Source organism: Prosopis cineraria, unplaced genomic scaffold (genome assembly GCF_029017545.1).
Source record: "Prosopis cineraria cultivar Desert tree isolate PC_DT_omini unplaced genomic scaffold, ASM2901754v1 PC2160, whole genome shotgun sequence".
Lineage (NCBI taxonomy): Eukaryota > Viridiplantae > Streptophyta > Magnoliopsida > Fabales > Fabaceae > Prosopis > Prosopis cineraria.
The window spans coordinates 2,600-13,787 of NW_026557485.1; the positions used below are offsets into that span (position 1 = coordinate 2,600).

Consider the following 11,188-nt stretch of genomic DNA (forward strand, 5'->3'; position numbering starts at 1 on the left):
AAAATTACTAAATTTCTTGGTTATTACAATCCTGATTTTATTTTTATTTTTTGGCTAACCTTCTGGAAAGCGTAGCTCAAAATTATTAAATGCAGTGTAATATTTTTTTATTGTAGCAATTTTGAAAAATTCTATTTTCAAGAAAAATTTTGCTGAAAATTCTATAAAAATATTAAATTTTTTTATAATAAATATTATTAATGATGTCATAAATTTGATGTAAAAACTATTATTTTTAAAAATGAAATAATTTATCAATTTAAAAAAAAAAAGAATTTCTGATACGGTTCACATTTTCTACCGATCACCTATTTTTTGGGGCATGACACGGGTTCACTCATACGCTCTTGAGAAGGGCTGATAACACTGGAGGGAGAAGTGTGATTAAAATTGGGGTGCGAATGTCTTATGGGACGTGGGCCCTACATCCTCTTTTTAAATTTTCTTTTCTTTCCACATCTGATTCTTCTTCTCCTTTATTATTCTTTTCCTTTTCTTAATTTATTATATGAATTTTATTTACTTTTTTTTAAAAAAAATCTTGTGTCATGATCTCAAATCCTCAAATCATGTTTCATAATTTTCTATAATATTCCAAGATTCGCATAAAATGTAAATGAATAAAGTGAACTTTTATATTTTGCTCAAATATAAATTTCCATTAACATTTAAATAATTATGATCTGCCAAGTAGGAAAACTAATTTACATAATTTTGTTTAATCACATTTAATCTTATTATTTTTTCTCTTTTTTCTAAAGATCATTGCTTGGTACCATATCTTTAAAATTTAACTTTTTGGATAAATTTTCTTTCCTTAAATGATTATCTAGTAAATTCTAATTACTATGAAATAATCCCATCGAATTCAAATCAATATTAGTAAATATTAATCACCTTCAAATTTTACTCAGTAAATCAATCTCTAATGTCAATTAAAATTTTATAGTCAAAATTAAGATGTTACACTATTCCATAGTGGAAGCAAAGAATTCAAACAGGCAAAGCTGTCATATCAACCCCATAGAGCAATATTAGTTTATACAATCAATGAACCGAAATAAGTATTAAATTCAAAATCATTCAAATAATGTGTGTGTGTGTATTAAATCAAATTGCTTGGAACTAGAGAGTAAATACAATCTTTAAGGCTAAGAGAGAGTGGAGACCAATACCTTTCAGAACCTGCATATATTTGTGCCCACTATGGCCACTGTTCCATCAGAAAATGGTATTCATCAACATCGTAATAAGAAAAACGAAAACCATCATGATCATGTGTCTCTTCACCTTCTTGGTATTCATCTGTATAAACAGGGGGGGGGGGGAATGCAAATTCAATCTATAATAGAAGTTGCAAGAGGAAGAACGCCAAAGGAGAAACCAAAACTCATTGTAAGATCCTACTTGAATGAACTTTATTTCAAAAACATCAAGACACCAATCCAATCAAATTTAGTGAAAAAAATGTTGCCAAAAAATTATTCAAAAGCTGATGATGCATAAAATATACTTTTCTCAAATAAATGAAAATGAATTCACTAAGAAACTAATGCAAGTATGAATTCCAAAATAACTGACATGCATGTAGAACAAAACAAAGTTACCACGAAGTAATAAGAATGCAATATAGTTCCATGTTTCCGGCATCAACGATTCAATGTTGTGCATTACAAAGAATATTAACCCACAAATGGAAATATAAAATTAGAAGAAATATCTTAAATCAAACGAGTGTGTATATGACTTGTGTAAATATAAACCTGGGTTTCCTTCAAGCAAAAGGTTGTTCAGAGCAGCATGTGTGGTTTTGGAGAAAATGGGACAATCCTAACTTTGAAGAACAATAAAGACTGAGTCTGCAACTGAAAGGGAAAACTTCCACAAATGTCAATGATGGCGGGTAGACCTTCAAGTACAAGTATTCTCAGCTTTGGAAGTGCAATCTCAATTGAAGGAAAGAGTCTTTTGAGCTTGCTGCACCTCTTAACCTCTAACTCTCTTAGTTTTGGGAAGCAAAGCTGAACATTAGACATGTTCTGAGGTTCATCGTTGTCCCCAATTAGTTCCTCCAAATCATCACAACCAGATAAAGTTAGGAAAGTTAATTTGGGAAGGCTGTTGTGAAGAATGGTGCTTGTTGAGAATAAGAACTTCAACTTTTGACATCCAATCACCATTAAAGAATGAAGACATTGGAAGCTCAAAACTTGGGTTGGAACAAGACCTTTTAGCATTTGATGTTCATACCTCAACATCTCTCTGCCTTCACGTGGTTCATTATAATCATCACCACCACCAATTACTTTACAAAAGTCTAGAACTCTAGAACTTTCAATATCAAGTTCTTCGGAGTTAAAAATAGAAACTGGTATTGAGAGAGTTGTATTATTGCTTAATTGGCTGCATTTCAAGACAAACGTCCTAACAAGTCCCTGTATAATAGAGAGGTGAAAGAATTGGTCACAAAAAGTAGAGTCTGAGTTCCTTTGGAAAATCACACAAAGAATAGAAGATTAAATCAAAAAATATAACCAAAATTTTCACAACTGGATGAGACTTATCAGCTTTGTTATATCAAATGCTTCTTCAATGTTTTACTCTATCACATCATATGATTAATGATCAAAGGGTAGATAAATAACATCTTTTATTTGACAATTGGAGTAAGACACATAAATTAGAATGTAGGAATAAAAGATGTCTCCGTGACTTGCTTTGTCTATACCATGCTAGAATCATGCTAAAAAACAGGATAATATATAATGCATAAAAAAAATCTCATGACCTTGAGCTCCTATTGTGAGAATTATTATTATCATATCAAATAGTATAAGAACAACTGAAACCTTATATTTGGTAGCACCACAACGGTCACTAGTTGATTATGTATATAAAAATTATATCAAAAAAATTAAATAAAAAAATATGTGAAAATGCGATGCATATTGTTAGAACATATTATCATTAATTTCAGATCATATTAGACATTGTAGTGTAATAATTAGTTGATCATGTAATTAATAGCTGACCTAAGGAAATAGGCATACGATCGGGGATCTGATCCTTTTATCTTAGCAATTTGTCTCCTATCATATATTTCTCATCTTGTTTAAAATTCTCATGTAAGTTCTTCATGATATCATCAGGGAATAATTTCCAGACCACTATTTGTATCACATATAAAGAACTAGAAAGGAATATTGTATTAAATGCGAGATCATATTTGCTTTCTAACTTTTGTGCATGGAGATATCTAGTGCGTATGCTGATATGCATGTAAAATATAATAGTCATTGCACCAAGGTTAATGAGCTTAAATATACAAAGGGGAAATTAAAAGACAGAAACAAGTTAAAAAATTAGAAGCGTGAATTATTCACATAGCATCAAGTAAATATTGCAGACTAAAACACTGAAAAGATTTGCAGTATGGAAGGAAGCACTGAGAACCACAAATGAAGAATATTACTTACTTCATGATTCCATGCAATACTTGCACCGACAAATGGCACAAATTTTGGGCATTCATGAACCAGCACTTTGCAAAACTCCACTATGTGCAATTTAAATCCTTGGCAGACATTAACAAGTCTTGGTAACTTGTAAAGTGCTATATGTTTCAAGTTTGGGAACATAATCTCCTTTTCACTGTCGATGTCATGATCTTCAATATTTGAGCATCTGGTCATGACGGAGAATATGATTTTCAGCTTATTGCAGTTGCAGATTTCCAACGTCTGCAGCTTTGGGAGAAAAGCTTGGACTATGGATAGATTCTTCTGAGTTTCTTCATTCCTTGTGAAAATTTCTTCCAATGCCTTACACTGCCATATGTATACATGAGTTAATTCTGGAAGGCTTTGACAGATACCAGCAGAGAATATTCTTCTTAGCTTGTAGCATTTGCTGATGCTTAAACTCTGCAATTTTGGCAAACAAGGGTGGGCTTTGGATAGCTTCTTCTGAATTTGTTCATTTTCTCCAAAAATTTCCTCCAACTCCACACAGTCAGATATGGTCACAAAAGTCAGCTCTGGAAGGCTTTGACAGATAACAGCAGAGAAAATTATTCTTAGCTTGTTGCACCTGCTGATGCTTAAACTCTGCAATTTTGGTAAACAAGAGTGGGCTTTGGATAATTTCTTCTGAATTTGTTCATTTTCTACAAAGATTTCCTCCAATTCCCAACAGTTTGATATGGTTACAAAAGTTAACTCTGGAAGGCTTTGATAGGTACTAGCAGAGAAAAGAGATTTCAATTTTTCACAGTTATTCACAGATAATTTTTTAAGGCATTGGAATATCGGAATTTGTTGGATGAGATTGAGACCATTGGATGTTGTAGTCTTTGGAACTTCAACCCCACTGTGACAGTAGAATAGGGATACTACCCTGCAATTCCAAAGGTTAATGCTCTCTATATTTGAAACAGCTGCTAATGGCTCGGGCTCTTCATTTCTCAATTGATGGCCACCAAGGGCATGCAATTCCTATGTGAGAGAGAAATAAAGGGAAGAAAAGAAAAAGAAACTATTAACATACTTCATTTAAGAAAAAAGGCACTGAAAGCACGTTCAGATATTCTTGAAGTATAGTTACGTGGGGGTTGTTAAAACTTAATAATCCACGTGTTATTTGTCTAGAGACACAATCTATCACTGTATGGGTAAAAATAGCAAATAAAAAATAGCCCTGCATATATAAGGAAGTGGGGTTAAAAAATCATAAATTCAAGTGCTGTTAGTTTGATTATTATTTTTATGTGACTTTTTTGGTTTCTGCTTTATTTTGAATTACAAAATCTGAAGAGGCATTAATTGAGTAGGTGTTCGGTTTGTATGTATTTGCATGAAGAACTACTTGCTATTACACTCATACTGAAAAAATCAATTACATGAACTAAGATATTTATAAATTTAACTTCATTTGTTTGTATTCTTCTTTTTGCAAATCAAATGAAAGCATGAGAGAGCAAGTGCATACTCTATTTGGTTGTGGCTGCCTTAGTTCTGAACCAATAATGAGAGAATCACGTGGAATATTCAATCTCGGACAGTTTATCCAGTCTACTTTTTTTATAGACGGCCACATTGGATGATAGCCTTTTGAGCAAATTCTGAGAAGATTTGGGAGGTCTTTCAGCATGAGATTTTCCAAAAGAGGAAGCATTCCCTGGGTCCCATTTTGATCATATATTGACTGTTCTTCACCAAATATAACTTTCAACAGTAGAGCATCTTTTATGATTAGATGTTTCAATTGCACAAACCCTTCAGCACAAGAGATTGGACATACAGATTCTAATTGGTAACAATCAGTAACAGATAGAATTTCCCATTTTGGAAATCTTGGATTCTCCCAATCATTATTGCCACCTTCTCCATCTATCACACTCTTCAATTTACAGCATTTTTCTATTCTGAGCTCTTCCAGAGATAACAGAGAGCAAGCAACAGAGACAGGGAAGAGAGATGTCAACATTGGACAATTGAAAATTTGGAGGAACTTAAGGTTGTCTAAGCTGCAATGAGCAGGAAACATGTTGTGTAACTGAAGGCAACTATGTATGCTGAGTTCTCTTAGTGAAAGCAGAGTGCAGGCAACAGATACATGGAAGAGGATTAACATTGGACAGTTTGAAATCCGGAGCTTCTTAAGGTTGCCTAAGTTGCAATCAGCAGGAAACATGTTGAGCAACTGAGGGCAATTGTCTATGTTTAGACTTTCAAGATTTTGGAATAAGTTAAGATAAGAAGGGCCATGACATAGCTGTCTTAGATTATCCATATGAACCAGCTCCAACTCAGCCAATCTGGGGACAACAACATCTTCATGAGTAGTAGTTTCATTGATAAGCCATTCTATCTCCGAACAGCTATTAAGGTGGAGTTTAGTTAATTCATTCATACCCCCTATGGCTTGAACTACATCTGGGATGAAACTTTTGCAGCCTTCTTGTAGATCATAAAATTCAATTGCAGTTGCTTTTTGCCCCAAACTCCTGATTAATGCACTAGAGATAAAGATATTTAGTTGTCCCAAGTATAAAACTCTCCTGCCTTTAGTCCAAATTTTTGGACATTTGCACTGCCCCATTTCTAATATATACCTCCTCAATTTTGGAACAGCAGGTATATCCACAAGGCATTCATAACAATTTGTGTTTCCCATGTGCAGGAAATTCCTAGAAGCATACAATTCTTCTATTTGTGAACACCTTCCAATTACTTCACAACAACACTCCTCTGCTTCACACATTGACAAATCTAGCAATTTCAATTGGTTTAGATTTTCAATTCCACTTGGCAGTTTTTTGAACTTACTACCACATAAGTCAAGAATTTCAAGTTTCCTTAATCTTACCACAAAAGAGATGTCACCTAAATCCCATTTTTGCAACCGCAAAGTTTGAAGATTAGACAACCATTGCATTGATTGAGGTTGCAGTTCCTTCTGAGGGAGAGGCCCGTCATGAATCATAGCTACAACCTTGAGTTCTTCTAAACCTTCAAATGATGCAAGAGATAGATCCAAGGGCTTTGTTGAATTTAACAATAGAATCTCAAGCTTTGGAGCATCCAATTGAGAAGGAAATTGACATAATTTTTTGTCTTCATGCCATGAAGATACTGCATAGCAATCTTTAACTGCTTCATCCCCAAGCAATTCATCTAGTTCTTTTGCACAATTTACCATAATGGTACAATCCTCTTTGGATGCGATCCATAAAGCTACATCACGAACCATGTCATGCATTGTCAAGCATTCTTGCTTCCAAACATTTTGAGAATAAGTCAACAAAGAAGAGTCAACGAGAATATTAAGTGCCACTCTAACTTGGCTCCTAGCTACTTCAAAAGAGTCTGCATGTCTACACAAGCCCAACCCTACTCCATATCTCAAAATATCTTCGATAATAATTTTATGATCTTCAGGAAATATAGCACACACTAAGAACAACAATTTTGCTTCAGGGATTCTCAAATAATCATAGCTTAGTTTGAGACAAGAAAAAGCATCCCTTACACCCTCATCCATATTTATTGGTTTTGAATGCCTTAACCTATGTAACACTGCATTCATCTCATCAAGTCCTTTTCCTTTCAAGCAAAGCCCCACAGCTTCAATTGCAATGGGCAGTCCTTTACATTCTTTAGCAATTTCTTGTGCCACTTCTCTAGCACTATCATCCACATTAGCATGAGTTTGGAACAGAATCCAAGCTTCATTTTTTGTCAACAGATGCAATGGAATTGTCTTTTGACAATCCATCAAAGTGCATACTTCTTGGCGGCGTATGGTTATGAGAACTTTACAGCTACTTTGATGACTTCCCCCATGTGGATTCCCTACATCTTCAAGATTTAGCTTAGCCCATACATCATCCAATATCATCAAAACACGTTCCCCTGAACTTTGAAATCTTAGTGCAATTCTTCTTGCCCTTCCCATTTCAGATTCTTCATCCAATTTGAGTCCCAACGAGTCAGCAATTTCACCCTGAATTTTCCTTATATCTGTGCTTTGGGAAACTGTAGTAAAAACAACTCGATCAAAAAGCTTCAAAGCCTTGGCTTTTTTCCCCAGTTCTTTCACCAACATTGTTTTGCCTGAGCCCCCCATACCAAATAGCCCAATTATAAAGGCACCATCATCTTGCAATGCCTTCCACAACTGATCAGAAGCCAGTTTTGTAGACCCGAAGAGTATAAAATTTTTAGAAGAGTGAAGATCTATAACAGGAATGACAATAGGATGGGAAAATGGGTTAAACTTATCACTCTCTGCGTCTAGTTGTATCATCCTTTGAGTTGTTTTTGTCAATTTTTTGCAGAGACAATATCTCCTCCACATAGGACACCACTTTTGAAAGCAGCAATTGTTGGCCCTCAATTCTTCCTCTAAGTTCTCAACCTCTGCTATAAGGATCTTAACCTCATTCTTCCACTTCTTAACATCATTATCAATTCTCTCAGTCTTATTAATGGCCTCTTCAACACGTTCTTGCACCCTCCCTTGCTTGAGAATCAGACCCTCCTTTCTGGTCTCAGCATTTCTGCTTATTTTGCCGACACAAAACAAATATTGCAATTGCTGTAATGTTGGATTCACCAAGTATTCAGCAAGTTTTGCTGCTATTGATAATCCCACTTCTGCCATTTAATATTGATAGCAACCTAAAAGGACAATCATTCATCGTCATCAAATGATTAACTTATAATTCCATTTGGTAGAATAGAAGCATCTTGCAAACTTATTCCTTCATAAAGATATTATCAAGATGAAAGGCGTGAGTTTTTATGCCCAAAGGAAAATAAGAAATATCAACTGCTCCTGTAACTTTCTTGCCCTGGAATCTAATTTTCTTAGTTATATTTAGCCATTAGATCAACTAAATTCACTGTTTTAACGCTGTGTTTTCTCTGGCATATCTATGCAAAGATAAAAAAACGACGAGAAAAGGTGTGCTCTGTAAGGGACAGCCACAAAACAATTAAGAGTGATCGCAGATAGATCCTCATGCATAGAACAAATAGAAACATTATTAAAGAAAAAAGAAAGAATAAAAGAGGGAAATCGGCTTTTTATTCAGATGAGAGATATTGCTTCGTACCTGATTAACTTCTGGGTGACTAGGTGGTTCCCGGCTGGCAGATTTGCAGGAGTGAGATGAACAGACGTCCACTGTAATGACTAGGATTTTTACGAGGCTTAATCCTACCTCTAATTGGAAGCGACAAAACTCTTCGTTTTTTGGGGGCAAAATTGAACTTTGCAAAACCGTTGAATTTACTTTTCCAAATACGACCAAGAAAACTAGGTTGCTTATATTTAATGATAATGCGCTGTCTTTTGGTAGTCAATGGAAAGATCAAGATATGAAGTTTCCTTTTCAATTGACAGATAAAAATAATAAAATTGAAATGTTCCAAATTTCATATAATTTGAAAAAACTATTCAATAAATTTAGAGTTGGCACTTGGCAGTACTAGTCATTAGTCTTCTCACTAATCAAAGGAACGGTTGTACTAGAAGGAACCACATGGTGCATGTATCGTGTCCTAATCCAAAGACAACCCAATCACTCTTTTGTACATCTTATTCATGTCTTCTTTGATTGTAATTTTGAATACCCGCTACGATCAGTACTAGGATCAAGCAGAGAAAATGCATAGTGAAAATGACCACTAAATAATCTAATTTTCAATTAACCATAGAGGAATTGCCCATAATATATTGTCATTAAGCTAAAGGATTTCAAAAGTCTAACCTCTTCCATCGCCGTCGATGGACGATTCGCAGCGAATCCTCGAGACAATGGAACTTTTGGGATGGGACAAGTTCTTCGAGAACGAAACTCCTGATAGTGCAACAGGGAAACTCCATTGACGAGTTTGCTATCCCTGCACTCGTCGATTGGATCGGCGCCCTTGTTTGAGGAAAACAATGACATTGTCCATCCCATTGATTTGAAAAATGAGTACCACTTTGATTCCAATGTTCGCTTGAGCCTGAGAAGAATCTGAAGCGCATCTTCTCTAGTGGAAACAACCTCTTGCCCAAACCTCACGGTTGTTCTCTCCGATGAGATGATCCGCGCCGCCGCTTCCTTGGTCGTATTGAGGATTATTGTGTTGGCGCACATTTTATAACTCGTAAATTTTTTTTTTCTCTTTTTTTTTTTTTGTTTTTTTTTTTTTGCTAGAGGTAGCAGACTTCCTGGTGTAGAAAGTTTAGAGCCGGAAAAACGGATTGAGCTCGCGTGCTAGCCCATTTAACCTGCACAATTTAACAAGTTGGGTTGAAAAAATTGACCCGTTTTTTAAAACGGGTTGGGTTAGCCCAACCCGCAAAAAAAAGCGGGTTAAAACGGGCTGGCTCGTGGGCTAGTAATATTTTTTAAAAAATAATTTTTAATTTTTTAATTACATTATATCTTTTTATAAATTTACAATAATGATAATATCTTTTAAATATATAATTTATGACTTTTAAATATATTCTTTACATTTAAAATATAGTGTAAATTCTTTTTATAATTTGTAAATAAAATTTTTGTTATAGTTTATGAAGATAATTTATTAGTTTTTATAGAAATGTTTTGAATATATATTATTTATTAATCTCATAAATTTTATTGATTAAAATTATAGATATGAATTCACTAAGAAAAATAATATGAGTTTATATTCAAATTTTCTTTATTAGTAACAAAGATACCACACCTAAGTGAAAAAATAATTAATAATAAAAATCTAGCAAAATGAATTTGCTTGGTTGAATTCTATATTTATTTTATTTATTTATAAGTTTTTTAATTTATAATTTACTTTAAAATATAAAATAAATATATATTTATATTGTATAAATTTTAAATTATTAAAAAAATTTGATAATTTTTTGTGAGTTAACCCGCGGTTTGACTAGCTCGCTGAAAAATGAGTTGGGTTAGATTTTCCAGCCCGTTTCATCTGGCAGGCTAGCCCAACCCAACCCGCAAAACTGCCAGCCCGCCCGTAACTTGTTTGCCCAGTACTAAGAAAGTCCATCTACACCGGACTTAGTTTGGGCGTTGACCACCTAAATTTAAATTATTATTATATATTTTTATTTTATATTTATTCAAATAAAAATAAAAATAAGTTTAATAAAATTTTTATTATTAATATAGTTTAGATTTAATTTAAAGGGTTTAATTTGATATTAAAATTTTTATGCTTATTAACTATACAAATATACTCTGTGTAATTCAGATTTAATTTTGTGTTAATTTAAACTGTGTAAAGTACATTTGAATAATCAATAGATATTAATTATAAAAATTTTAATATTAAATTAAATCTAAACTATATTAAAAATAAAAAATATTTTAAAAATATTTTAAAATTTTATTTTAATAAATATAATATATATAATAATAATGTAGATCTAGATTACTTCAAATCTCATCCCAGTAATAGACACCCAAATAGAGTCCAGCCTACATGAGATTTGAAATTCCAACCATCAACCATTCTAGGTGACAGGAGCATTTATCACCGTTATATTTATTTAGTTAGTAACTTTTTTTTGATCAAAAATTTAGTTAGTACCTTGAAATATATATATATTGAATACAATCCTCGCAGGAGAGATACAAAAATTACCCCTTGTTAGATTTCATAAAAGATCTCCATTCTAATTA

The 11,188-nt window shown here is 33.4% G+C and overlaps 1 protein-coding gene across 2 annotated transcripts; it reads right to left on the bottom strand.

Annotated features, from left to right (window-relative positions):
• Positions 1–1,017: 1,017 nt before the first annotated feature.
• LOC129301500 (disease resistance protein At4g27190-like) lies at positions 1,018–9,608 on the bottom strand. 2 transcript variants are annotated; one of them, XM_054940064.1, is made up of 5 exons: positions 9,275–9,608; positions 4,987–8,180; positions 3,477–4,493; positions 1,764–2,435; positions 1,018–1,305 (listed from the first exon to the last, which is right to left on the bottom strand). In XM_054940064.1, exons 2-4 carry the CDS (start codon positions 8,161–8,163, stop codon positions 1,791–1,793), a joined length of 4,839 nt encoding a protein of 1,612 aa, XP_054796039.1. In that variant the 5' UTR covers positions 8,164–8,180; positions 9,275–9,608; the 3' UTR covers positions 1,018–1,305; positions 1,764–1,790. The 2 variants fall into 2 exon arrangements, with proteins under 2 accessions (XP_054796039.1, XP_054796038.1); XM_054940063.1 differs by having other exon boundaries at positions 8,618–9,608.
• Positions 9,609–11,188: the final 1,580 nt, after the last annotated feature.

Excerpts from the sequence above, each read along its gene's own strand:
- LOC129301500 (XM_054940064.1), bottom strand. The coding sequence starts at position 8,163 with ATGGCAGAAGTGGGATTATCAATAGCAGCAAAACTTGCTGAATACTTG. Across the intron at positions 4,494-4,986 it reads GGCAGCCACAACCAAATAGA|GAATTGCATGCCCTTGGTGG; the intron begins GTATGCACTTGC and ends TCTCTCACATAG. Across the intron at positions 2,436-3,476 it reads GTATTGCATGGAATCATGAA|GGACTTGTTAGGACGTTTGT; the intron begins GTAAGTAATATT and ends TCTATTATACAG.